Source organism: Oryctolagus cuniculus, chromosome 18 (genome assembly GCF_964237555.1).
Source record: "Oryctolagus cuniculus chromosome 18, mOryCun1.1, whole genome shotgun sequence".
Taxonomy (NCBI): domain Eukaryota; kingdom Metazoa; phylum Chordata; class Mammalia; order Lagomorpha; family Leporidae; genus Oryctolagus; species Oryctolagus cuniculus.
This window is the reverse complement of record NC_091449.1, coordinates 11,017,499-11,045,067: the sequence shown is the minus strand read 5'-3', so window position 1 is coordinate 11,045,067 and position 27,569 is coordinate 11,017,499. Positions and strand designations below refer to the sequence as shown.

At 58.4% G+C, this 27,569-nt stretch overlaps 1 protein-coding gene across 8 annotated transcripts; it reads right to left on the bottom strand.

The window, feature by feature from the left end:
• Positions 1 to 496: 496 nt before the first annotated feature.
• On the bottom strand, positions 497 to 27,293 carry LOC100359185 (insulin growth factor-like family member 4). 8 transcript variants are annotated; one of them, XM_070062073.1, is made up of 7 exons: positions 9,524 to 9,808; positions 8,120 to 8,602; positions 5,151 to 7,467; positions 4,863 to 5,029; positions 4,524 to 4,574; positions 4,123 to 4,401; positions 497 to 1,278 (listed from the first exon to the last, which is right to left on the bottom strand). In XM_070062073.1, the coding sequence occupies exons 4-7, from the start codon at positions 4,875 to 4,877 to the stop codon at positions 1,192 to 1,194; spliced, it is 432 nt and encodes a 143-aa protein (XP_069918174.1). In that variant the 5' UTR covers positions 4,878 to 5,029; positions 5,151 to 7,467; positions 8,120 to 8,602; positions 9,524 to 9,808; the 3' UTR covers positions 497 to 1,191. The 8 variants fall into 8 exon arrangements, 4 of the variants coding, with proteins under 4 accessions (XP_069918174.1, XP_069918173.1, XP_069918171.1 ...); XM_070062072.1 differs by lacking the exon at positions 4,863 to 5,029 and having other exon boundaries at positions 549 to 1,278; positions 4,123 to 4,427; positions 5,235 to 7,467; positions 9,524 to 9,744; XR_011383919.1 differs by lacking the exons at positions 497 to 1,278; positions 4,863 to 5,029 and adding an exon at positions 1,347 to 4,003 and having other exon boundaries at positions 4,165 to 4,427; positions 9,524 to 10,695.
• Positions 27,294 to 27,569: the final 276 nt, after the last annotated feature.

The following is a 27,569-nucleotide window of genomic DNA, read 5'->3' as shown; positions in this document are numbered from 1 at the left end:
CAGTGAGAGAGAGAGACAGAGAGAGAGAAAGGTCTTCCTTTTGCCGTTGGTTCACCCTCCAATGGCCGCCGCTGCAGCCGGCGCACCGCGCTGACCCTGGCAGGAGCCAGGAGCCAGGTGCTTTTCCTGGTCTCCCATGGGGTGCAGGGCCCAAGCACCTGGGCCATCCTCCACTGCACTCCCGGGCCACAGCAGAGGGCTGGCCTGGAAGAGGGGCAACCGGGACAGAATCCGGCGCCCCAACCGGGACTAGAACCCGGTGTGCCGGCGCCGCAAGGTGGAGGATTAGCCTATTGAGCCACGGCGCCGGCTTCATTTCTTCTTCCTCTAAGGGAGCAGGCTGCTTTCCCATCCTGCCTCCCCGCCCCCACCAGGCACTTCCTGTGAGGGTCCTCTCCCCTTGCCTGGGTCACTCTGTTCTCCAGGCGCCCCCCCCCCCCCCCCCCCGTCCTGCAGACAACACCCTTTTAAGTTCCTCCTAGGAACCGAGGAACCGGCCGCTGGAATCCAGGGCTCTCAGACATCCTAGAGTTCTCACACAGAGGTGCTGGCTCCCAGCTCACGCCCAGCTCTTTCTGCCCAAGCCCTCTCCCCGGGGCCCACCGTGAGGAGCTCCTGTGCACCCCGTCTGCTTGTCCACGGCCCCAGAAATAGGGGCCCCCTACAGTCCAGGGCTCCTTGCGTCTGTGAGCCAGGAGAGAGGCGGGTGTAGGTCCTGGCAGGGGGCAGGGGGCTGCCTGATTTTGGGGGTTTCGAGGGCCCCAGCATGATCCAGAAGCCAGGACAGGCACAGCCCCTTGCTCCTGGGGAGTCCTTGCCCTGAGAGGGGAGACTAAGGGCAGCCGTGCACCTGCTGTGTGCCCCAGCTTCCTCTGTGGTCCTGGACAAAATCGCCGATCCTGCGCACGGATCCGAGTGGGGAAGACGGAAAATCGAGTAAAAGCCCCTGGTGACTGTTAAACCACCCAGATACTCAGGCTTCGCTGAGTGACACCTTAGGCGCGGCTCCCAGTGGGGCCCAGGCTCGCGGCCAGCTCTGAGCTTGGACGTGGTCCCCCCGCCCCGTTCCCCGCCGCCGCCGCCAGGGGGCGCGCCATCCAGGTGAGTCCTCCCCGGGGGCGGCCGGGCGGGGGTCCCGTCCTGCGGCTTCCCGGAGGGTCCCGGCTCCCAGCGGTTTGCTGGTCGCAGCCACTACACGAGGATCCAAGCGAAGCCTCCGTGTTTGACCCCGACGCGCACAGTCGACAGCGGTTCGGTTCCCAGCGCACCCTGCGGGAGCTGACCAAACAATATGTATTTCCTTTTGAATTTCTTGGTCTCTCCGTAACCTCATTGTGGACAAGGACTTCCTTTTTTGTTGTTTATTTCCTTATTCCCACGGCCTAAGTGGCACGTAGTATGGGATGAATAAATGAAAATCAAGACAATAAAGGGACAATAAAACAGGACAAATAAATGAGAAACAACCTGGCCGGATGAGTTTTACCAGGACTACAGATTGCGAAAGGTTAACAAAGTGGTCAACAAAGCAAGAACATGTGTGGGAAAACAGCGAGAGAGGACGTCTCTGTTATTTAAAATTGTTCTGCGTCTGTTATGCTACGAATGAGTGCCCGACACAGGAGTTCATGCTGATTACTGTTAATTACTGCTGTTATCAGTCAAGTGACACACAATTATTAATTCAGGTAGCAAAATGTATCTATCTCGGGCTGGCGCTGTGGCGTAGCCGGTAAAGCCACCACCTGCAGTGCCGGCATCCCAAATAGACGCCGGTTCCAGTCCTGGCTGCTCCACTTCCCATCCAGCTCTCTGCTGTAACTCTGACTTTCCAAAAAATAAATAAAGGTTGTTTTAAAAAAATCCATATCTAGCAAATGTGGGAAACTCAAAACTATCATAAGGAACAAAATGAAATGATTTGGAGGCTATAAAATCAATGTACAAAGCTCACTGTTGTACTTTCTGCTCTCAGGAACCACAAATACGTGGAAATGGGAGGCTGTGCTAGTGGTCTAGCGTATGAATTACACAGCGATGCCTTTAATGGAAAGAATGCATGGAGAGGCCGGTGCCGCGGCTCACTAGGCTAATCCTCCACATTGTGGCGCCGGCACACCGGGTTCTAGTCCCAGTCGGGGGGCCGGATTCTGTCCTGGTTGCTCCTCTTCCAGTCCAGCTCTCTGCTGTGGCCCGGGAGTGCAGTGGAGGATGGCCCAAGTGCTTGGGCCCTGCACCCCATGGGAGACCAGGAGAAGTACATGGCTCCTGCCATCCGATCAGCGTGGTGCGCCGGCCGCGGCGGCCACTGGGGAGTGAACCAACGGCAAAAGGAAGACCTTTCTCTCTGTCTCTCTCTCACTGTCCACTCTGCCTGTCAAAAAATTTTTTTAAAAAGACTTATTTATTTATTTGAAAGTGAGAGTTACACAGTGAGAGGAGAGGAGGGAGGGAGGGAGGGAGAGAGAGAGAGAGGTCTTCCATCCTATGATTCACTCCCCAATTGGCTGCAAGGGCCGGAGCTGTGGCGATCTGAAGCCAGGAGCCAGGAGCTTCTTCCAGGTCTCCTATGTGGGTGCAGGGGCCCAAGGACTTGGGCCATTTTCTACTGCTTTCCCAGGTCTTAGCAGAGAGCTGGATCAGAAGTGGAACAGCCAGGACTTGAACCAGTGCCCATATGGGATGCCAGCACAGCAGGCCAGGGCGTTAACCCACTGTGCCACAGCGCCGGCCCCACAGCCTCTGTTTTAAGCTTGAGTGATCATGCTAGGTAGTTTCTGTGTTCTGCCGAGTGGGATCAGTGTATTGTCACTGTCTTAGTTTTGGACTATAGTTGGTTTCAGACCAGAGTCTCACGGTCGGGGATTCTTTCTCAAGGTGGAGTCTCAGGGGCTCTAAAATGGAGTCCCTCTGGTCAGGGTGTCACTGCAGTGACGTGCAGAAGAAATAACATGGTGGGGGGCGGCCCTGTGCCTCAGCAGGTAAAGCCGTGGCCTACAGTGCTGGCATCCCATATGGGCACCGGTTCGATATCTGGCTGCTCCTCTTCTGATCCAGCTCCCTGCTGTGGCCTGGGAAAGCAGCAGAAGATGGCCCACGTCCTTGGGCCCCTGCACCTGCATGGGAGACCTGGCTCCTGGCTTCAGATCGACACAGCTCCATCCATTGTGGCCATTTGGGGAGTGAACCAGCGGATGGAAGACTTCTGTCTCAATCTCTGCCTCTCCTTCTCTCTCTCTGTAACTCTGACTTTTAAGCAAATAAATAAATCTTCAAAAACAAAAAAGTAATATTTGGGGGCCGGTGATGTGGTGTAGCAGGTTAAAGCCCAGTCTACAGCACTAGGATCCCACATAGGTGCCAGTTTGAGTCCCGGCTGCTCCACTTCTGATCCAGCTCTCTGCTGTGGCCTGGGAAAGCAGTAGAAGATGGCCCACGTCCTTGGGTCCCTGTGCCCACATGGGAGACCCGGAAGAAGCTCCTGGCTTCTGGTCAGCCCAGCTCCAACCATTGCAGCCATTTGGGGAGTGAACCAGCAGATGGAAGTCCTCTCTCTCTCTCTGTCTATACCTCTCTCTATAACTCTGTGTTTTGAACAAATAAATCTTTTTTTTAGGTTATTATGTGTAGCTGTCTTAGAATGAGTTGTGTTGCTGTAAAAGAGACAGCTGGGTCAGAAAGTAGAAGACAAGGAGCAGCACCCAGCAGGGTCCTAACCCTACGTTAGCCCATGGAGGAAGCAGAATGTGAGAGGCGGCCTGGCTGGGCAGCAACCCACTCTCCAGGGAGGTGACCCCTCTGCCCCTGACCTGACAGCCTCCCCCGCAGCCCACTTCCCAACACTGCTGTCCTGGGAAAGTGACATCTGACCCAGGGACCAGGGGGGCTACAGCAGTGCAGCACAAGTGACCCCCACACATCAGAGTCTGGGGCGACCTGCGTCTGCTCTCCAGGCCGCTGGAGATGAGGTGGAATCTGGCAGAGGTCCGGTCAGGGGCTTTTCCTGCAGGGAAGTTGGGGGGAACAGAGGGGCAGGGGATGGGGGGAGACAGACAGGAGGCCAGCGGTTACGTGGCTACCCAGAGATGGCAAGGGAGAGTCTGCCCGCCGAGTGGGACTCACCCTCCTCCCCTCTCCAGCAGGGCCTGGATCCCAGACCCTCACCTGGGCGCAGATCCTGGAGATGGGGGACGTCCTGCAGTCGGACTTCACGCCGGGCAGCTTAAGCCTCACCACTCTGTCAGTGTGCGAGCCCACGGACTCCAGGCAGCAGCGCTGGAAGCAGGGCCAGTAGCGGCAGTGGGGGCCACAGAGGCGGGTCCAGTTCAGGGGCAGGATGGTGTCATCGTCACAGCACTGCTCCAGGGGGTTGTAGGCCTGGTCCCCGCACCTGGGCGCTGGCTGGCACAGCCACAGACCGTCAGGCCCTGCAAAGCCAGAGCTGGGTGGGCTCCGGGGTTGTGTCCGGGACCAGCCCCAGCTCCGTGATGCTGCCTCCTCCCGCCTCATGCACCTGCTCTCACCTGGGACTCCTTCCGAGAGCGAGCCCAGGAGGGCAGAGAGGAAGACGGCAGCTGTGAAGCAGAGGGGATGAGGACGGCGCTGGGACACCTGGTCCAGGCCCCAGCGACGGCACGGAGCTCCCTGCTCACGGACGCCGCTCAGAGTGGGTCAGGGTCCTGGGGTGTGGGTGGGCAGGGGGGACACATAGGGAGGCTCCGGGAGGAGTTAAGGTTCTGAGGCTGCAGGTGCGAGGGAGGTGGCAAAGCATCAGAGAGGACCGGGGTGATACGAGGAGGGAGACAAGAACTGCTTAGGGGAGAGAGAGTCAGGCTGGCGCCGTGCAGGGGTTAAGCTGCCACCTGAGACAGCGGCATCACCCACGGGTCCTGGTTCAAGCCCCGGCTGCTCCACGTCTGATGCAGCTCCTGCTATGCAGTGGGAAAGCAGCAGAAGACGGTCTGAGAGCATGGGCCCTGCACCCTCGGGGGAGACCCGGTGGAGCTCAGGGCCCTGCCATTGCAGCCACCTGGGCAGGGAGCCAGAAGAGGGAAGTGCTCAATACCTCTCTCTCTCTCTCTCTCTCTTTCTCCCTCCCTGCCTCCCTCCCTCTCTCCCCCAGTCACTCTGACTTTCAAATAAATAAGTACCTCTCTACAAGTGAAAAGAGGGTCAGGTTTCCAGCCCAGCAGGGTTGGGGGCTCTGAGGCTCCCTGGGGCTGGGGTCTCCTCACCGAGCACCATGCTTCTGAGCCGGCTGCAGGGCAGTGGGTGGCGGAGCAGCTGCACCTCTGGGGTGGGACCTGGCTCTGTGGTTTTTATACGAACTCAGACCTGTGAATCATGTGGCAACACAGGCAGCAGGGCCTGGGAGGGTGGGGACGGCACAGACAGCAGTTATTGAGTAACAGCTCCTGAATCTGGCCCGGGAGGCAGCCGCCTTCTCACGCCCTCCGCCCTGAGAGCCTTTTCTGGGCACAGCTGAGGGGGTGCCCAGCTGGGAGAGACCCTCCCCTGAGGGCACCCACCCTCCCCAAACACTGGCTGTTTCCAGGCTCCCCACATGCCTTATCCCAGAAGTTTCAAGGCCCCCCCCATGTCCACTCCTGCAGGGTTCCTGCTTCTGCAGAGTCAGGTGTGGGAGACATTGAAGGTGCAGCAGGATCGGGGGCTCCTCCGGGGCTGCAGACTCTCCACCAGGGAGTCGCCAGGGACAGAGTCACGGGGGACCCTGGTGTCCACGGTGCCTTTTTCTTGTTGCTCTAAGGGTCTTTGACCAGAGAATTGTTACCCCGTGTTTGTCATTGCTGTCTGCCCGTCAGCATCACTCCGTCCGTGTGAATGCAACGCCTGTGGGGTTCTCAGAGGCCGCCCTCTGTGTTTCGGGGCTCCCCAGGGAGGCAGACACAGCACTGGGGCAGAGGCTTTAGGGGGCATCGCCGGCGGCAGGGACTCTCCTGTCCCGGGTCAGAGGGGGAGACTCCACCTGCAGGGTCTGATGGCTGCGTACAGAGCCGCCTGCTGCCTCCTCTGCGGGTGTCAAGTCAGTGCCTCCTGCTTCCCCTGCACCCTAACAGAAGTCCCCTGGTCGTCAGACGTCCCCGGCTGACAGAGCAGCTGCCGGGAAGTCAGGCCTGCGAGAGCCACGGTCCCAGATGCATTCGCCCGATGACTGAGGTGCTAGGCTGGGGTGCTGGGCCCCACCATCGTGTGGATCACGCCCTACGCCTTCTCCCACGGTCACCCAAAAGACGTGGACTACGGGTGGTGCCCCCTCTGCCGGGTTCTACATAGCCTGCTGGAATTTGCCGACTTCCGCCTCTGCTGGCCACTCTACCTCCTCTGCTTGCCCAAGCTCCAGGGTCAGGCCCTCACAGAGGTGACAGCCAGTGGGGACACGTGTGCACTGGGCTCATTCAATGGAGAAACGTGGCTGAGTTGCCGCCTGATGGGGAGTCCCTGACGGCCTGTCACCTGCTCCACCCTTCACACTGGCTTTCCTCCCCTCTTGCACACTTGGGGGCTGTGATGGGTAGAGGGCAGGGAGCATTCGTTATGAAATGGCTGACTTTTGCAACGAATTGGAAAAAAAATTGAGTTCATTACCTACACAGAGAAAGGAAGACTAGCCATAGGTTCCTGGTACCCGTGTCCCTTGCGCCAAGTGACACTGAGACAAACGCAGCCAGACAGCTGAACGGGAAAAATAGGACATGGGGTCGGCGCTGTGGGACAGCGGCTCAGCCCCGTCTACAGTACCGGCATCCCATATGGGCACAGTTCGAGTCCCGGCTGCTCCACTCCCAATTCCAGCTTCCTGCCAAGCACAGGACATCAAGGGGGAGGTTCTGGGAGACGGGGCTGCTCTGTGCAGAGACCACATCGCCAGAGCCTGACCCATAGGCGGGGCTTCACCAAGGCCAGTCCCTGCCCTGCCGCCTGGCAGCCTCGTGCAACCTGTCCACTCATGGGCATTGAAGGTCACTCTCTGGTTCTGCAGAGGATGGATACTCTTCAGCACAGAAACCTCTAGTGCACACATATGTGCTCTGAGTAACTAACAATGCTGACCAAGTGAGCCCACATGAGTCAGAACTGCCCTACTACATATGCATGAGCCAGTTGGGCTGGGCAGGTGCAGGGAGCCCCGTGTGAGTGCTGAGGGCGCGTTCCTCGGGCTCCCTTTGCAGCCTGCAGAGCCCAGTGTGCGTTTGCTGGCATCGCCCTCCACACCTGCTTGGGTCCATCCATCGCATCAGCACTGGATTTCATTCCTTTTTTTTTCCTAAAAAGGGAATGTCGCATTGTTAAGAAAATACAGAGAGCATCGGGAGATCAAAATAAACACACAAATTCCCTTTCTCAGTGCAGGCTCGGTCAAGGTCAAGACGCTGATTCCAGAACTCCAGGGCATTTCTGAGAACTGAGGGTCCTGGGGCTGAGCCGCGGTGGTGCCGTCTTGATTAGCTGAAGAGAAAGGAGCTCCATTAAATAGTTAAAGCATTACAATAATTTGTTCTACCTGAAAGGTGCAGGTGGAGGTGCAGGTGGAGCTAGTGAAACAGGGAGTGACCTCCCACCCAGGGGGCGCTGCCCAAACGCCGGCAACAGCTGGGTGAATCCGGCCAAAGCCGGTGCTGGGACTCCCGCACAGGACAGACCCAGCTATGTGGCCTCCTCTCCGCCCAGGGTGTGAATTCCTGGGCTCAAGGGTGGACTCCCCCTCAGGCTCTCAGATATGGGACCTGGGCGCCCAGACAGCTCCGGAACCACGCCCACGACAATGCTCCTCTCGAAAACAACAAAGCACCAGGAGGGGCGGAGTCAGGGCCACCAGGGGCTGCGTGGTCACTTCCCGTGCAGCGCACGCACGGAGCCGCCCTGGGTGCTGGATGCGCAGTCGGGTGGAGAGGACGCTCGGGGAAGCTTCCCGGGTGCTCTTCCTGCTGCGGCTGTAGGCGAGATCTCTCATCACCGCCCCAATAAGCAGGAGCCATCAGGCTCGGCGCCCAGAGAGCCCAGGAGCCAACACCTGAGCGTCCCCAGACTCCGCGGCCGCGACTCGCAGCCGCCCAGCCCTTGATTTAATTTGTTGATTTTATTAACTAGCAATCCTCACATTTTCTGGGTACAGGGCAATACTCAACCCTGACACAGCGCCAGCTGATTAAACTGAAGCGAGTTGGCCGCCGTCCTGTTGGGTTAAACTCCCGTGGGAACTCAGGTCCTCTGTGCAGCTCCTGGGGGCAGAGCCAGCGCTGGTTCCCACAGAGAAGGCAGCGGCTGCACTGTCAGTGCGTGTGGTCAGCTCTGCTGTTATCTGCGCCGTCCCTCATGTGTCCTCGGCCGTAGGACTTGGTCAAGATTAATTGTGCTCAGTGTGCAGGTTTGGTCTGGCCCTGTGGACCTCAGCTTCAGTGCTGGCCCAGGCCGCTTGAATGGACTCCTTTGTAAACTACTGAGGCCCCAGGCGCTTTGTCCCCTCCAGGAGTCCCGGGAAGCAGCAGCGAGTTCGTGGTTCTCCCCTGCAAACTTCCCACGCACGGGTGTCCGGGCTTTCGCGTGGTGGGGGCGCCTCCTCCCCAGTGGCGCCAGCCACGTCCTGTTCAAGCCATCAGAACAAGGGAGTCTGAGTTTATTTTGCAGCAAAACTTTCTCACGGCGCTGCGTTGTGGCACAGAGGGCAAAGCTGCCTCCTGGGCCCTGGCGTCCCACACGGGTGCCGGGAACGTCCTGAGGCTCCACTCCCATCCCGCTCCCTGCTAATGCGCCTGGGAAAAGCCGCAGAGGAGGGTCCGAGTCCCTGGGCTCCTGCACCCACCTGGGAGACAGGGAAGAAGCTCCTGGCTCTAGCTTTGGCCTCGCCCAGTTACGGCCATGGTGGCCATCTGGGGAGTGAACCAGCAGATGGAAGATTTCTCTCCCTGTCTCTGTCTCTCTGTAAATCTGGCTTTCAAAATAAATAAGTGAATCCTGAAATGAAATTTTTTGAAATCAGTGTATAGTTTTCCTGTGTTTTTTCTCTTTTTTCTAAATATTTATTTATTTGAAAGGCAGAGTTACAAAGAGTCAGAGAGAAAGAGAGAGAAAGAGAGAGAGAGAGGTCTTCCATCTGCTGATTCACTCCCCAATGACCACAACAGCTGGAGATGAACCAATCCAAAGCCAGGAGCCTGGAGCTTCCTCCAGATCTCCCACACAGGTGCAGGGGCCCAAGCACCTGGGCCATCTTCTGCTGCTTTCCCAGGCACATTAGCAGGGAGCTGGATGGGAAGTGGAGCAGCCAGGACTTGAACTGGCACCCATATGGGATTTGTGCACTGCAGGCGGCAGCTTTACCCTCTATGCCACAGCACTGGCCCCAAGTTTTCTTTTTAAAAGTGATTTATTTGTTTTCATTTATTTGAAAGTAGATTGATAGATCTCTCACGGTAGACGCATGCAGACATACACATACACACACACACTCCCAGTGATATCATTGCAGGAAACAGGAACAGACGAGAAGAGCAGTTACACCCACCGTGGGAAGAGACGTGGGAAACTGGGAAGCTCATTCCTCCTGGCGGGATCAGGCGTGAGTATATCCACCTGGGAACTCCTGGGCGCGTCCTTTAGAGCCACACGTTTTGTGATCTAGAAATTCCACTCTAGACGTGTGTGGCCGAGAGAAAGGCAGAGGTGTGTTGAAGAACAGCCATGGGCAGGGTTTCTATTGACGAATAAAACTTAGTAGATTCATTTATGAAAGTCAAAAGCTGGAAACAACCCAGGGGCAGTGAGGTGAGGTGTGTTGGCTCGGGCCAGCCGTGAGTGACGGAGCTGGCCGGCCGAGCCGGCACCGCAGCTGGGGCTGCAGGAGCTGCCCCGGCACTGACTCCTGGTGCAGCACACGCAGCCCGGGGATGCGCACGCGGCAAGGGGCTCGTGGGTTTCTGAAGAGCGGACCACGCAGGAGGAAGGGGAGCTCTCCACGCAGACTGCTGCCGCGCCGCCTCTGACGGCCGGTCCGTCTTTCCAAATCAGGGCCCAGTGCATTGCCCTGTGGCCTCACTCATGGACCCATAAGAGTGCTGATTTCGCAGTTGTTTTAAGCCTTATCTGCTTGTTTGTCTGAAAGGCAGAGGTACAGAGAGAGAGGGAGAAAGAGAGAAGATATCTTCCATTCACTGGCTTGCTCCCCAGAATGGCCACAAAGTCCAGGGCTGGGTCAAACCAAAGCCAGGAGCCTGGAACTCCATCCGGGTCTCCCACATGGCTGGCAGGGCCCACGCACTTGGGCCGTCCTCCGCTGCCTTCCCAGGTGCGTTAGCAGGTGGACTGGAAGTGGAGCAGCTGGGACTCGAACCGGCTCTCGTACAGGATGCTGGTGCTGCAGGCTGCAGCTCAACCAGCTGTGCCACACGCTGGCCCCTGGTTCTACACTGGTTGCGTCTTTCACTTGTTAAGGGAGGTGGTGACCTCAACGTTGCTTGCATGCCGGCCAGAGGCTGCAAACCCCAGGATGTGTACTTCAGATGTGTTCTATGCTTTGAGAGCCGAGGCTCACGGATGGCCCAGCGTCCGGCCCATTCTGGGAAAAGTCCCGGGTGGACTTGAAAGGGACCCAGGGGAAGCGAGACGCAGCTCAGGCCACCCCTGCCCCCAGGGACCCTGGAAGGCCGTCACAGGGTCCTGCCTGCCTCTCACAGGGAGGTGACAGCACCTGTCACCTGGACGCCCCCCCCCCCCAGGACAGCAGCTCTGTCCTCAGCCACGCGCTCTGTCCTGCTGCCTGCACCGCACCTCAGGGAGTCCCTCCGTGTCTGCAGAGCGGTGGAGCGGGGATATTTCAGTTTACAACCAAGTGTGCACCTGCGCCCAGCCTCAGGGCTTAGGGCCAAAGCTCTGCACAGGGATTTTCTCACTGGGGTGCCCTGGTCCTAGGAACACCTGCAGATATCCCTGCTTTCTGGAGAGACTGTGTGTGTGTGCGTGTGTGTGTGTATGTGTGTGTAATGTGTGTGTGCATGTGTGTGCGTGTGTGTGTGTGCATGTGTGTGTGTGTACTTACTTATGTGTGACCATGGCAAACGTTTGATTACCAGTGGGGACCTGCCTTGTGCCACTGTGGCTCAGACCCCTGCTGGCAACACCAGCACCGCACAGGGGGCGCCCGTGCAGTCCTGGCTGCTCTGCTTCTGATCCAGCTTCCAGGTGCTGCCCCGGAAAGGCTCTGGGCCATGGCCAACGCGCCTGGGCCCCTGCACCCCGTGAGGGACCCGGATGGAGTTCCTGGCCCCCGGGGACGTTTGAGGAGTGAACCAGCAGATGGAGGATCTGCTTCTCTGTCTCTCTCCCTCTCTTCCTCCTATTTCTGTAAAACTGCCTTTCAAACATGCAAATAAATCTATAAGAAAAGACAGAAACTGCACACTAATTGCATATTCAACACGGGCTTCTATAAATATAACGAGAGCTTTAGGGATATTAGGAAAGAGACTGCTGGCAGCATCACCCATTTTTATGTTCTCGCTTCTGCCCACAGCTGTCTGGTAAACAGAGCTCAGGGAACCTGTGAGTCATCGGAACTCCGGCCCTAGTGCACCCCTGAGCCCTGGCCCAGGTCCCTGCTGCTCCCTGCGTGTTGGGCTACAGGGAAGGGGCCCACTCACAGCTCTCGGTCTCTGCAGGGCGTGGTCGGGTGAGGAGCAGTGAGGAGAAAGGAGCTCCCCTCCCCCGACCCTCACACGCAGCCATGGGGTTGGCAGCCCTGGTGGAACAGGAACTCGGGGTGCTGCACGCCCCGGGACGCCCGTGGAAATGAGAAGAATAAAGATGCCGGCTGTCAGCGCCCACTCCTGTGTCCAGCGCTCAGCGCCCTGCGGGGCCGAGGTCAGGGCATGGCCTCCGCCCACGGGGCACTTGGTCACCGCAGGTCGCCCCACAGTGCAGCTCTGACCAGGGCTCCCACCTGAGCCCCTCAGGAGGTGCCCCCTCCTCTGCAGTGCACTGGAGGTCAGCGGTGTGTCCCGGCCAGGAGCCCCCACGTGTGGCCCAGGTCCCCGTGAGCTCCCGCGTTTTCTCCAGTGCTGCAGGTGCCTCCTAATGCATTAGGAAGTGCAGGCGAGGGCGAGGGCGAGGTCTGGGGGCCCAGGCTTGGGTCACCCTACCCCGGACCCTCACACAGCTGATGCCCGAGGCGGCAGAGACGGATCGGGGTTGGGGCTGGGGCTGTTTGGCTCAGCGCTGGCCGTGGGTCAGGTCCTCCCAGAGGCGGGCACTGGTTTCAGATCCAGCCCGGCCCCTCCCACACTTAGCCCAACTTGCATTGTTTCTCATGGTCCTTGCCTTCCACACCCCTCCCCCACTCCTGTAATCACCCACTGTCGATCACGTCCACCCTCTTCCTCTTTTGTTTATTATATTTATTTATTTATATGACGGGCAGTTACCATGAGAAAGAGATAGAGAGGCCTTCCATCTGCTGATTCATTCCTCAAAAGCCCCCATGCACACGCACACACACCCCCAAACACGCATACACACACGCGTGCACACAGACACACACACACACACATCACTGATCTCTGCCCCGCTCCAGCCCTGTGTCATCGCTGGCTCAGTCCAACCAGCTCATCCTGGCTGAGATGCTGCTCCCGCATCCCACCCCAGAGCTCCTGGCTCCAAGTCCTGACGCTGCTCCCGACGGCCCCTCCCTGCTAACGGAACCCTGGGAGGCTGCAGGCCCCTCCCACCCATGGATGGAGTTCTGGGTTCCTGGCCTTGACCTGACCCAGCCCTGGATGTGAGAGGCATTTGATGAGTGACCCAGGGGTTGGACGATTCTCTCCCTCTCCCTCGCCCTCTCCCCATCTCCCTCTCCCTCGCCCTCTCCCTCTCCCTCTCTGTTTCTACCTCTCTCCCTCTCTCCCTCTCCCTCCCTCTCTCCCTCTCTCCCTCTCCCTCCCTCTCTCCCTCTCCCTCCCTCTCTCCCTCTCTCCCTCTCCCTCCCTCTCTCCCTCTCTCCCTCTCCTGGTTTCTCCATCTCTCCCTCCCTCTCTCTCTCTCTCTCTCTCTCTCTCTCTCTCTCTCTCTCCCTATTCCTCTCTCCCTCTCCCTCTCTCTCTCTCTGTCTACCTCTCTCCCTCTCTCCCTCTCCCTCTCCCTCTATCTCTCTCTCTGTCTACCTCTCTCCCTCTCCCTCCCTCTCTCTCTCTCCCTCTCCCTCTCTCCCTCTCTCCCTCTCCTGGTTTCTCCATCTCTCCCTCCCTCCCTCCCTCTCTCTCTCTGTCTACCTCTCTCCCTCTCTCCCTCTCACTCTATCTCTCTCTCTCTGTCTACCTCTCTCCCTCTCTCCCTCTCCCCATCTCCCTCTCCCTCTCCCTCTCTGTTTCTACCTCTCTCCCTCTCTCCCTCTCCCTCCCTCTCTCCCTCCCTCCCTCTCCCTCCCTCTCTCCCCCTCTCCCTCTCTCCCTCTCCCTCTCTCTCTCTCTCTCTCTCTCTCTCTCTCCCTCTCTCTCTGTCTACCTCTCTCCCTCTCTCCCTCTCCCTCTCCCTCTATCTCTCTCTCTGTCTACCTCTCTCCCTCTCCCTCCCTCTCTCTCTCTCCCTCTCCCTCTCTCCCTCTCTCCCTCTCCTGGTTTCTCCATCTCTCTCTCTCTCTCTCTCTCTCTCTCTCTCTCTCTCTCCCTATTCCTCTCTCCCTCTCCCTCTCTCTCTCTCTGTCTACCTCTCTCCCTCTCTCCCTCTCCCTCTCCCTCTATCTCTCTCTCTGTCTACCTCTCTCCCTCTCCCTCCCTCTCTCTCTCTCCCTCTCCCTCTCTCCCTCTCTCCCTCTCCTGGTTTCTCCATCTCTCCCTCCCTCCCTCTCTCTCTCTCTCTGTCTACCTCTCTCCCTCTCTCCCTCTCACTCTATCTCTCTCTCTCTGTCTACCTCTCTCCCTCTCTCCCTCTCCCCATCTCCCTCTCCCTCTCCCTCTCTGTTTCTACCTCTCTCCCTCTCTCCCTCTCCCTCCCTCTCTCCCTCCCTCCCTCTCCCTCCCTCTCTCCCCCTCTCCCTCTCCCTCTCCCTCTCTCTCTCTCTCTCTCTCTCTCTCTCTCTCTGTCTCCCTCTCTCCATCTCCCTCTCGCTGTTTCTACCTCTAAGTAAATACAGAAGAATCTGCAGGCTCGTCCTCAGAGCAGTCCCTCCCCTGCGCTCATCCCTGGTCCCAGCGTCAGCTCCGCTCTCCGGGGAGCACTTGCAGAAGGGACGCCTCAGGAGCCCGCGTGCAGCCTGGCGGTGGGGACACGGTCACAGCACCCGCAGACTAAGCTGCCACAGCTGCGTTGGAGTCCAGCCCTGGCTCCTGACTCCAGCTTCCAGCTAACGTAGACCCCAGAAGGCAGCGGCGATGGCTTTAGTAGTTGGGTCCCTGCCGCCCATGCGGGAGACCCGGCTGGAGGGCTGGGCTCCCGGCTGTGGCCTGGCCTGGCCCTGGTGGTCGCAGCATTCGGGGAGTTGGTACGAATGGGAGCTCTCTCTGTCGGGGTGTCGCCACTTAATAATGAAAGATATTTGAGGAATGACTCGGCCCCTACCCCTTCACGGCTCCTGTCCCAGGTACAGTCCTGTCTGTCTTGTCTGCAGCCACGCACTCTGCATCCAGACCAGGGCCTCGGGGCTCGGGCGGCAGCACCAGTGGTCAGGACGGGGGGCGGCAGAGGGGACCCGAACTTAATTTGATGACCACGGCCAGGAAGGACCTAATACACAGCGATCGACCCAACAGAAGGGAGCCAGATCGGGGCAGACGGCTTCACCCCACCGCCGGGGAGTCAGGGAATAAGAGGTCGAGTGGGGAGACATTCAGCGCTGGGGACGGGGTACCTCAGCGTCCTTTCTTCCCGTTTGCAACAAAACGTTCATCTCAAGGACTCAGAAAAGCATGTGACAAGGGACAGCGTGGAAACTCGCCCTCCACGGTAACGCCAAGCGCAGCCCACTGCGCCCTGAGCTGCAGGAGCCTGGCCGTTTATGAAATCGCCAGTCCCCCCGTAGGCCCCGTGACGGCAGCTGCGTGCTCCGTCAGCCATCACAGGAGGCGCCCCCTGAGCAAAGGGGACTTCCTGAACCCAGAGAACTCCCTGCAGCGCTGAGACACGGGAGGTCTGGGCGGGAAAGGGTGAGGGCAGAGGGCCCACAGATGGGCCTGTGAGTGCTGCGGGAGACGCCGCCGGCAGAGGTCAGAGACCCCAGAGATGAAGGAGAGCCCTGATTCGGGGCCTCACCCTCTCCCCTGGTGCCCCGGGGCTGCTCACGGAAGCTGTGCCTTGGCTAAGGGGACCCCAACCCCAGGTCCCGCCTCTGCCCAGCTCACATCACTGCCCCCTCCCCGTTCAGCCCAGCTCCCCTGCACCTGACGGCCCTGCAGGCCCTCTGCCCCAGCGTTGTCTCCAGCAGCCAGGAACCTCCCTTGCCACCCCTGCCCTCCGCCCCGGGCTCTGCCATGCAGCGCTGGGCCTCGGGTTGCGGCACGGCAGACAGCTGGCATGTCAGACCTGCTCTCAGGGACACCGCCCTTCCCTGACCAAGGAGAACCAGAGCAGCAGCCCTGGGCCGCGGGGGCATTGACTAAGCTGCTCCCTGCCTCGCCAGCACCCTTATTGAATGCTGGCTTCAGTCCAAGCTACTCCACCTCCAAGCCAGCTCCCTGATACTACACCTGGGAAAACAATAGAGGATGGGGCTCCTGGCTCCTGGCTTCAGCCTGGCCAAGCCCTGGCTGTTGGAGGCACCTCTTCCTCTCTCTCTCTCTCTCTCTCTCTCTCTCTCTCTCTCTCTCTCTCTCTCTCTCTCTTTCTCTCTCTCTCTCTCTCCCTCTCTTGTGTAACTGTGCCTTTCAAATAAATAAGAATAAAACCTTTGGAAAGAACCGGCCCCAAACTACCCTGCAGTTTTAGACAGAACTGAAACCAATCCAGCACAGTCCCTGCAGGAGACTGCGAATCCGCCCCATTGCCAACCCCGCGGTTTCTCACAGGCTGCTCTGGGTCCTTAGCCCGGGCAGGCTCAGAGGGGATTTCCTAATGGGGGGGGGGGTGAGGAGCACGAGGAGGAGGGAGTGGTTTTGGGATTGCAGTTGGAGCTCCCACACCACCCAGACTGGGAGCCAGGCCTGCGGCTCCGTGACACCCACCCGTGCACTGTGTGCCAGGAGCAGCCCGGCAGCCCCCAGGCCAGGGAGTGGGTCTCAGACTAGGACGGCTGCTGCATGGAACGGACCCCTGAGTCTTTGCCCACCGGGAAGCCCCTGCAGCCTGGTCCTGCTGCCCACAATGCTGCTGAGTCATTCGGACCCTGGGACTGAGGGCCCCAGGGTCACCTGTGCCGGCCCAACCTCTCCACTTCAAGGGAATCCCTGGAAAGAAGCCTCCCTGTGCTCCAGGCTGGAGGGGGGGGGGACGGAGGCAGGGAGGAGTCCCACGGTGGGGTCCTCCCAGTGGGGGGCCCTGCTCTGTTCTCCCCCTACACTGCTTCCCCTGCCCTCTCCAACCAGCTCTGTCCATGTGCCTCTGAACCTGAGTCTCAAATCTCTCTGTCTCTCTCCAGATGCAGAAGGAAGGACACCTACCAGTGGCTGGAGCTGGTGTTGTGGGCAGCGGCGTCCAGGGAGGTGTGGTGTCTTGGGTGGGGTGGGGGGGCCCACACGGCATCGTGATCCCAAGCTCCGTGGGCTCCTCTCAACCCCGGGGGACCCAGCATGGAGCAGGTGGAGGCAGGCGCAGTGCCTCCCCGTGTGCTGCACTGCCCAGTGCTCCTTCCAGGAGAAGTTAACCACATTTTAACCCTTTCCTCATTTGTTCTCCCAAAAGGGGCTCAGGGTTATGGGTCAAAAGAGAGGAGTCTGCTCTGTGGCACAGTGGTTAAAGCCACAGCCTGCGGGGACGGCATCCCATATGGGTGCTGGTTCCAGTCCTGGCTGCTCCACTTGTGATCCAACTCCCTGCACATGCATCTGGGAGAGCAGTGGGAGATGGCCCAAGTGTCTGGGCCACTACAGCCACGTGGGAGATCCAGAAGAAGCTCCTGGCTCCTGGCTTCAGCCTGGCCCAGCCCCGGGCATGGCAGCCATCTGGCAAGTGAACCAGTGATGAAAGATCTCTCTCTATTTGACTCTCCCCACTTCAAATAGATCAATGTATAAATTTTTAAAGAAAAATAAACACAATTCAAGAAGAGAACGGAGGGCTTCCAAACTTGGTCAGGGCGTGCTGCACCTCTGGGTGTCCCCTGCCGCCTTCTAAGATACTCCGCCCACCTCTTCTTCCCACGGAGAATTCTTGTCAATACCCTCGGGCAGACACTGTTGCTGGGAACCCAGGCTGAGGCAATCCGGTGCTTTTCCACGGGCAGAGGAACAGGGATCTCAGGCACCGGTGGCCCCACCTCAAGGTCAGGACCTCTGAGGCCTGGCGCCTCCGCTTTGAGCCCTGGGACTGTGTCTCTCATCTGTCCAGCTACTCCCTGCTAGGGCTGGGATGAGGGGCTTGGGGCCAGAAGGGCGCGGCTGTCCTGTGTTCAGGATTGTCCTGTAGGGGCGCTGCTGAGTCCAGGCTCAGGATCCAATGTGGGCAGCACGCGGGGAGCTGTCCAGCCAGCACTGCACAGAGTCGCGGGAACCCTCACATCACCTCTGTCCCCAGACAGCAGGGATCGCAGGGCTTCGGTCCAGGGCCCACCCGAGGCGGGCACTGCCCACGCTGGGGGCAGAATCTCTGCCCTTCCCCCGATCGATGTCCCTCCACCCAGCTTCCTGCCCTGAGCTCCCTGCTCCGTCTCCCCCACCCTCCACTCCTCCGTCCAGCACTGTTTTTTCCTCTTCTCAGCCTTCAGGGCCCCTCCCATATTACAGATAATGCAGACAATAACTCAACTGGAAAACGTTCTGTCTTCTGAGCCCTAGAGTCACACAGCGAGTGAGGGTCATCTTCCCCCCACTTCCGCTCGGTCCGCCTCCTGCCCCCGCAGATAACTGTGGGTACCACATAGTGTGCATTTTCCCAAAAATTCTATATAGTTATACACGTAGAAGGTAGCCGGGCAGGGCCGGCGCTGGCGGCAGTGGATCAGTCCCGTCCCCCCTGCCCTGGCTGCAGTGGATCAGCCCTGTCCCCCTCTGCTGGCCGCAGTGGATCAGTCCTGTCCCCCCTGCACTGGCTGCAGTGGATCAGTCCTGTCTGCAATTCTGGCTTCCATAGCAGATGCTCCACTTCTGATCCAGCTTCCTGCTGATTTGCCCGGGAAAGCAGCGAATGACGGTCCCAGTGCGTGGACTCTGCCTCCCGTGGGAGACCAGGACGGAGTTTCTTGGTTTCTGGATTCACCTTGGCTCATCTCCAGCTGTTGGGGTCATCTGGGGAGTGAACCAGTGGATGGAAGACACCTCTCTCTCTCCCACTACCTTTCAAATAAAAAAATAAATCTTCATAACAAAAGAAATATTCGTGTACACAGAGAATCTTCTCTTTTTTTAAAAAAATATATATATTTGAAAGTTGGAGTTACACAGAAGAGAAGGAAAGGCAGAGAGGGGGGGGTCTTCCACCTGCTGGTTCACTCCCAATGTGGCCTCTACAGCTGGAGCTGTTCTGATCCAAAGCCAGGAGCCAGGAGCTTCCTCTGGGTCTCCCACATGGGTGCAGGGGCCCAAGCACTTGGTCCAGCTTCTACTGCTTTCCCAGGCCACAGCAGGGAGCTGGATCGGTAGTGAAGTAGCCAGGACTCAAATGGTGCCTATATGGGATGCCGGCACCGCAGGCGTCTGCTTTATCTGCTACGCCACAGCGCTGGCCCCCACTCTTCTCTTTTTATAAAAAGTTACAGGGGCTGACGCTGAGGCATAATGGGTAAAGCCACTGCCTGCAATGCTGCCGCTCCATATGGACGCTGGTTTATGTCCCGGCTGCTCCACTTCTGATCTAAATCTGCTATGGCCTGGGAAAGCAGTAGACGATGGCCAGAGTCCTTGGGCCCCTGCACCCACATGGGAGACCCAGAAGCAGCTCTTGGCTCCTGGCTTCGGATGGACACAACTCTGGCCATTGCGGCCATCTGGGGAGTGAACCAGCGGATGGAAGACCTCTCTCTCTCTCTCTCTCTCTCTCTCTCTCTCTCTCGCTTTCTCTCTCCCCCACTCTCTGTGTCTGCCTCTCTGAAACTCTGCCTTTCAAATAAATAAATCTTAAAAATAAAGCCTGTCCTCCCACATGCCATTTCACTGTGCCAAAGGCTTAAAAAAAACAGTGTTACAGGAGTTCAGGTCAGTCTGCCCCAGAGTGATGGAGAATTACGATGCAGACAGTAGGCGTGGTGTGAACAAAGCAAGGGAGAGTGTTATATCAGGAAACAGAGACTCCTGCTTTCGGGAGGGGTCCGTCCTGCTCAGGGCATTTGGGACTTACACAGGGCGGGCCTGCCATGGTTCACTCCCCAAATGGCCGAAACAGGAAGGGCTGGGCCAGGCCAGAGCCAGGAGCCAGGAGCTTCATCCAGGTCTGCAACATGGGTGCAGGACCCAAGCACTCGGGCCATCCTCAGCTGCTTTCCCAGGTGCATCAGCAGGGAGATGCATTGGAACTGGAGGAGCTGGGATTTGAACTGGTGCTTATATGAGATGTTGGTGGTGCAGGTGGTGGCTTTACCTGCTCAGCCACAATGTCTGCCCCTATTTTCCATTTTATAAAGAGATTATGATTTATTTCATTTGTTGTCTCCTATTGAAAACGGTTCCTAATTTTTCAGCCTTGCCTTAAATACTGTAATCAATGTCTCTGTACCTGTGTCTCTCCATGTGCATTTGGGCGTTCCCTTAGCACCAGCACCACAGTGGAAACTCTGAATCAACTTGTGTGGCAGCTCTGAGCCCTATGTAAATGCAACTAAACAAACCTGAAATACTAATGAGCTGACACGTGCAGCAGGCAGGGCCCAGCTTCTGTGCTATGAATTTCACCGCCTTTTGTGTGGCTGCCAACAAAACACAGGCCTGCAACCTGCAACAAAGTACAGCCTGGAGCTGTAGCCCAGGGCTGTGCAGCTCCGCAGGTGCACAGAACCCGTGACTGGACTCTCCCAGGTCAGACGACGACTTCTGTCCTCGGGAAAACCAGGAACACACAGAGATCTCCAGCAGCAGCACCCTCCGTGCCTCGCGGCATCAGAGTCGCACACGCAGGCTCCTGAGCTCTGCCGCGTTGGTCACAATCAAGCTCCTCCTACACATGCCGGCCAGGGTTAGGGACCGGACACTTCCTGCTCCACTTCCCCTTCAAGGGCGGTCCTAGGTTCTCCCCATCAGGGCAGATGGATTCCACCTGTGTGTGTGTGAGTGTGTGTGTGTGTGTGTGTGTGTGTGTGTGTGTGATGCATGTATATGATATATAATGTGCACGATGTGTGTGTGCTGTGTGGTACGTGTGTGATGTATGGATGTGTTATATGATGTGTGTGTCATGTGTGTTAGCGTGTGATATGTGATGTGTGTGCTGTATGCATGCTAGGTGGTCTGTGTGTGTGCTGTGAGTGGTGTGTATGTGACAATGAGGTATGTGAGTGACATGTGTGCTGTATGGAAGATACATGATGTGAGTGATGTGTGTGTGTGATGGTGTGAGGTGTCCTGGGGGGGGGGGTTGCAGAAACGATTCGTATGGGGAGGAAGAACAAGTCCTCCTCAGGGACAGGTGACCGTGACCCCCAGGGGACCCGTGATGGCTTCACACAGCCCTGCAGCCTCCATGCGGGCTGCTGTCTTTGGTCTGCTGCGGGGGTCTGCGGACCAAGCTGGGAACAGCCCTCAGGACTCCCGGGAACCAGGGACCCTGGACGCGCTGCCTGGCGCCCTGCAGCCGCGGCTCGGAGCCCATCCTCCACTGCCCTCGCCCCGCGGCTGCAGGACCAGTCAGCCAGGCCTGGGCTCAGCGAGCCGCGGCCCTGAGCACCTGTCGCGCCCGGGCCCCGGGTCCGCGGGGCTGAGGAGCCGGTGCCTCTGCAGAGAGCACTGCCCCCGGCGGCGCCCCCTCTCCGGTTTCCTGTTCTCTTTCCACCGCTCCTGCGGTCTCTCCTGGGCTTCCACACGAAGGGAGTGAACAAATAACCTGCCCCAGTGGTAGTGGTGGACGTGGAAGAGAGAGGTGGGGCGGAGGCGACCTGACATCAGGGGCCGGCGCTGCTCCCGGGCTCTGCTGACCGAGGGCGCGGTGAGAACGCACGACCCTGGCATCCCAGAAGAACCTGCCCCTGTTAAGGGGCGCAGAACCACAGCCAGGTAGACCCGCGCACGCGCACCAGCGACCTCCAAGCAGGTGAGGACATTGTCGCCTGGAGCCGCGACGGGCACCAGAGCCGCGTCCCTGCCTTTGACGGCGGCAAACCTGGACGGATCCCGGAGGCCGCTGTGTCAGTCACGCACGGAGGCGGGGAAACCCTGGCGCGCCCGAGAGCACCGGGATGCGCGGCTCTGCCCGGGCCGGCTCCCGGCTGGAGCGGGCGCGGGGACAGCAGCGGAGCCCCGCGGCCAGGCCTGCAGAAGCGGCGGACACTCCCCGGGGCTGCCCAAAGGAGAGGCAGCCCCAGAGGTGCACGCGGGGTGTGTGGGAGTCGCGGCACAGCAGGGCCACCCGCAGGCAGCCAGAGAGGGGAGGGCTGGGGAGGACCGAGGCGCCCCCAAGCCCACAGGATTGCCGTCTGCGGGGGTGACAGGGGGGGGCACGTCAGTGTGCCTCAAAGACAAGCTCCCCATCACTCGGTTTCCCTGGAGGGCAGAATCCCAGCATCCCGAGTCCCTGGTTCCCAGCTGGGTCCTAGACCCCCGCAGCAGACCAAAGACAGCAGCCCGCATGGAGGCTGCAGGGCTGTGTGAAGCCATCACGGGTCCCCTGGGGGTCACGGTCACCTGTCCCTGAGGAGGACTTGTCTTCCTCCCCATACAAGACATTTCTGGGAAGCGGTGGGGTTGGCCAGGGACAGAAGCAGGGGGAAGGGGCGGGGCCAGGCCAGGGCTCTTGTTGAGTTTCCTGTGGGAAAGGCTAGGGGGAGGGAGGTCCAGCCTAGATGGACAGTTTGAGGACAGCAGCAGGCCTGGGATAGAGGGGAGCCTCCCTGCTGGCCATGGGTTGATGCCGGGTGTTTGTGTGATGGTGCGACTGGGTTAGTGGGTTGCTCACAGCATCCTCTGGACTGTGGGAGACATAAAGAATGTTAGCCGCGTTACACCTGCTGCTAATGGACACTCAAGGGACACCAAGTCCCTTCCTGCTGGCAGGGTGCGCAGGAGTCCTGATCATGTACGGCAGTGAGATTTACGGTTGGAATCTGGAGCAGGACCCCCGACAGCTCTCAGACCAGACCTGCACGTGACGTAACTGTGGACGCCGAGTCCTCTGGGGACAATGATTGTGTTAGGGCTCTGAGCAAAGTGATCGCGGGGGGCAGCCGAGCTGAATGATGGAAACCCCGCCCTCCTCTAAGTGAGGTAGGTTGTGAATTTCTTTCAAAATGGCAAACTGGAAAACTTCCAAGTGGCCACGGAGAAACCATGTCAGGACGGTGAGTGTGGTGCCCCCTAACTGTCACAGGCACGGCCCCTCCTCAGGCTGCAGATCCGAGTCAGCGCTTCCGCCCTCTCAATTCTGTGTCCAGGGGGGCCGGGCTCTGCTGTGGCCGAGGGTGCAGCAGCCGAGTCCTGTCACATGGTTCTCCCGGAGCCCTGGGGTCAGGCAGGGAGCCAGTGACACAAATGAGGTCACTGACGAGTACCTGGGTCAGGTCCAAGGGCAAAGACAAGGCTGAGCTCCCCACGCATGAGGGTGCGGTCCTGAAATCTCAGGCCGGGACTCGTCCCAGAGTCACAGCTGATTCAGATCACTCCTGCAGCCTGACCCTGCCCAGCTGTGCCCTGTGGGAGGAACAGCTCTCCCAGCCCCGTCTCTGCGCCCGGGACCCTGACAGAGCTGCCTCTGGGACCACAGCAGGGACCTGCAGGCCTCTCATCACTCCTGGACACAGCACACTCACATCTCAACTTCTCCTGGGGATGGTAATTGTTTTAAAGATACAAAAAGATGTTTATTGGCCAGTGCTGTGGTATAGCAGGTAAAGCCACCTGTAGCGCCGGCACCAGTTCAGGTCCCAACTGTTCCACTTTGGATCCAGCTCTCTGCTGTGACCTGGGAAAGCAGTAGAAGATGCGCCGAGTCCTTGTACCCCTGCACCCACATGACAGACTGGGAAGAAGCTCCTGACTCCTGGCTTTGGATTGGCTCAGCTCCAGCCATTGCAGCCATCTGGGGAGTGAACCAGCAGATGGAAGACCTCTCTCTCTCTCTCTCTCTCTCTCTGCCTCTGTAACTCCATCTTTCAAATAACTTAATAAATATTTTTTAAAAAAGGGTGTTTAAGTGAATGAAAGCATTTTCTGCCGAGGCAAATTACTGTAACCTTAAAATAGAAAATTGTTCCCAAAGCAGCCTGATTCACAGAACACAATTCCAAGCATCTATCGCCTTTGTCCTTCTTCACAGGGATCTTACATGCTCAGGACGTGGGGGATGGGGCGGGCTCAGCCCTGCTTCCCTCACATCATAGAGCTGGTGGGGGTGGGGGGGACTGATGGGACCTGCTGGGGACCTTCTGGAATGATCTCGCGTGCTTAGGGAGCGGCTGCTCTGGGTGGGGGGAGGGGCCTTCATCCCTCCCCACATGGGCCTCTCCTGGGACTCCCGGGGCTTCCCCCCAGCCTGGCAGCTGGGCTCCATCGTCACAGATCTTATGGACTATCATGGAGTCAGTCACGGATTGAGGAAATTGTGTCACTGACAGGGAAATAGCATCATTTCACCCCCACTCCGCTGGTCAAGGTCGTCACTAAGGCATGACCAGGTTTAAGAGGAGGGTAGTGGAGTCTACCTGCTAATGGGAAGAACAGAAGGAATTTATGGCCGTTATTTTATTTATTTATTTGAAGGCTGAGTTGCTGAGAGGGAGAGAAAGAGAGATCTCCCATTCACTGGTTCATTCCCCAAATGGCTGCAATGGCAGGGGCTTGGCCAGGCTGAAGCCAGGAGCCAGGAGCCAGGAGCTTCATCTGGGTCTCTCAGTGGAGGCAGAGACCCCAGGACTTGGGCCACCTGCTGCTGCTTTCCCAGGAGCATTAGCAGGGAGCTGGATTGGAAGTGGAGCAGCCAGGACTCCAAGTGATGCCCACTTGAGATTCTAGGATTGCAGGTGATGGCTTAACCTGCTACGCAGAAACGCTGGCCCCGAGGCTATCTTTAACTCAGCACATATTGGAGTTTTCTGTGTTAGTTAACTGTGTGACGTCAGGTTAGTCTGCTGTCTGTGTAGACGGCTTTACGATTATGTCGAGGTGAACATTAGGGGAACCGATTAGAATGAGACTGAAACTGTTGTCCTCACAACTTTTTTCTAAATGTGAAATTCACTTTTGTTTTTTTAATTTGATAGGTAGAGTTATAGACAGTGAGAGAGAGAGAGAGACAGAGAGAAATGTCTTCCTTCTGTTGGTTCACTCCCCAAATAGCTGCCATGGCTAGCGCTGTGCTGATCTGAAGCCAGGAGCCGGGTGCTTCTCCTGGTCTCCCATGGGGTGCAGGGCCCAAGCACTTGGGCCATCCTCCACTGCCCTCCCCGGGCCACAGCAGAGAGCTAGACTGGAAGAGGAGCAACCGGGACAGAACCCGGCACCCTGACCGGGACTAGAACCCGGTACCCATATGGGATGGCAGCGCCACAGGTGGAGGATTAACCAAGTGAGCCACATTGCTGGCCCTGAAATTCATTTTTTAAAAGTTTGTTTACAGGAAATTGAGAAGTTCCTACAGTTTTCATAGGTGCTGACCTGTTTCTATTATTAATTCCTCACATTTTATTGTATATTTGTTATTATTATGAAACAAAATGAGTGTATTGTTTTTAAATAGAGTTCATAGTTTATTAAGATTTCCTTCATTTGCACCTGATGTCCTTTAACTGTTCCAATACACTCACTGTTTAGTCTCTTCAGCCTCCTTTTTGTGTTTTAATGGGTCGTAGATTTTGTTTTTATTTTTCATTTTATTTGGTGATGTGGGGGGGGGGTAGAGGAATTCCTACTATTGGCTCACTCCCCAAACACCGAAGTGACACCTGACAGCAGGGATCATTTTAGAGCGCCGGAGACTCCATCCTGAGAAAGCCCTCCCCCCCCCCACCCCCCGTGAGACTCTGGTCCCAGAGTGACCGTGGTCTGGAACTAGGACGATGACAGCAACCGCATCCTGCTTCCCAGAACACAGAAATCCCCTGCCACGACTGCTCAAGCTTCAAAGACAGGCTGCCCCTGGAGTAACGCCAAGACTGTAACTTGTCTGTGTCCCACACATGATTTAGGCGGTACCTGGACTAATGTCAAGATTGTTACTGATAGTATCAAGATCGTATATGATATTAGTTTTCCACATGCTTTAAGTCAGCTTACCCTAGCAACCACGTATTCCCCGTCCCCTCCCTAGGGGTTTTTTTGTTTGTTTATTTTTGTTTGTTTGTTTGTTTTTGCCTTTATAAACCCTCTTTATAAAGCTTCGGGGTCCAGAGTTCTTTAGGACATGAGCCCGCTCTTGGCAGACGGCTCAAATAAAGGACTCGATCCAGATTCTCAGTGTGTGGAGCTCCTCTGTTTCATCTCCCTTCGGCTATCACATCACAACAGCCAGGGCTGGGTCACGCTGGATGCAGGAGGCTTGACCTTCTCCCAGGTCTCCCACATGGCTGGCAGGGACCCAAGCCTTTGCCTCTCAGGTGTGCATTCCCAGGAAGAGGGCTTGATGGATCCCGGCAGTCTGACGGGGCTGTGAGTCACCGAGTCGGTGCCCTTGCTGCTGTCCCGAGTGCCCACCCTCAGCCTCCGCTTGGGCCTGGGCCAGTGTCTCACACCCCCTGGCTTCTGACGATGCTGACAGGGCTGAGCAGCCCCGGTAAGGTGTTTTGCAGACTCTCTCCCCGTCAGGGCGTGTCTGTTTTTCTCAGGATTGCACTTGGCTCTGCGGGGAGGATGCCACAGAGGGAGGTGCCCTCTCTCTGGCACCACATCACGGCCACCTGCTGGCAGAATGACCCGTCCCTGGGAGGGGACCCTGGGACCGGGCTGATGCAGTCATTTGCAGGTTTCCCCTGTGTCGTCGGTTTTTCTCCCCGTTCCACGCCGTATTTCAGGGCCAGGGTAGATCTGCAGCCCGGGGCCGCCGAGTTCCACTCCCTGTTTCATGGTAGTGCATCTGCTCAGTGCCGTTGGGTTCTTTTGCACTGATAATTTGCCACTTTCCTACTCATTTATTTATTCCTTATTTATTAATCTTGTACAGACTCGCGGATGCGTGTTTTAAACTTTGGGCGGTCCTAGTCCATCCCAGAGGGTCCAAAACACCATCCACTGGGTAACTCATCAACAGCAGAAATTGACTTTCCCCCCAGTTCAAGGCCAACTCAGACTCCACGCCCGGCGAGGGCTGCTCTGGGCTTCCGAGACGGCGCCTTCTCACCTCCCCCTCACGCGGTGGAGGTGGAAAACGGACACAAACAGGCTCCATGAACAGCTTTAGGAGGGCACCGCGCCCACGCCGGGGACGCACTGCCCACCACCTCACCCCCTCCTAGTGCGACTGCGCTGTGGGCTGGGTCTCAGCCTGAAGCCGGGAGGCACGCAGGTGCACCTCGATGCCGCCCGCCTGCGCCTTCCCGACCCACGCCCGGCCGCAGGAGCCGCCGCAGCCCACGGGCCGGGGCAGTCTTCCCAGGCGCGGCGTGGCCGAAGCGCGGGCTGCGGCCCGGGGAGTCCCGGGCAGGCTGGGCGCGGAGCCCCGAGGACGCGACGTGGATCTCGGTCAGACTCGCTGGCCCCAGTCCCTCCTGAGGACATAACGAAGTGCCAGGCTCAGCGGCAGTACCGGGTGCGCTGCGACTCCCCGCGCTCTGGGAGCCTGTCCGCGGCGGCACCTGGGCAGCCTGGCCCTGCACCGACGGCCGCGGGCACCCCCACGTGTCAGCCCCACGGCAGCGGCTGCCCCGGCCACGGTACTCACGGCGTTGCAAGCGTCAGGGACGGCTGAGAGCAGCAGCCGGCGTCTGAGTGGTGACACCGACGACAAACACCGCATCCACTCGCGCGCCCGAGCGCCAGCTGGATGGGACGCACCTGCGCGCACCTGCGCGTCACAGAAGCCGCGCCTCCCTCCCTCCTCTGACGGTCTCCTGCTGCCATCTACTGAGGAATACCGGACGCCCGCCCCAAACCCGGGAGAGCGTGACTGGCAGGTGCTCTGAGTGTAGGGCGCTCACGTCACTCAAAGTCCCCGAGTCACCGCTCTGCGGGGTTCAGAGCCGGCGTCCCAGTAGGAACCGCTAGAGGGCGATAGGCGACCGCTCTGTGGAGGGAGGCAGGCGCAGCCCCTCAGTGCGCAGGCGCCTCCGGCAGAGCTCGCGCAGGCGCAGACTGGATTCTGAAGTGGGAGAAGCCGCGGTGCGCCCGGGGCGGAGCGGAGTGGGCGCTGCT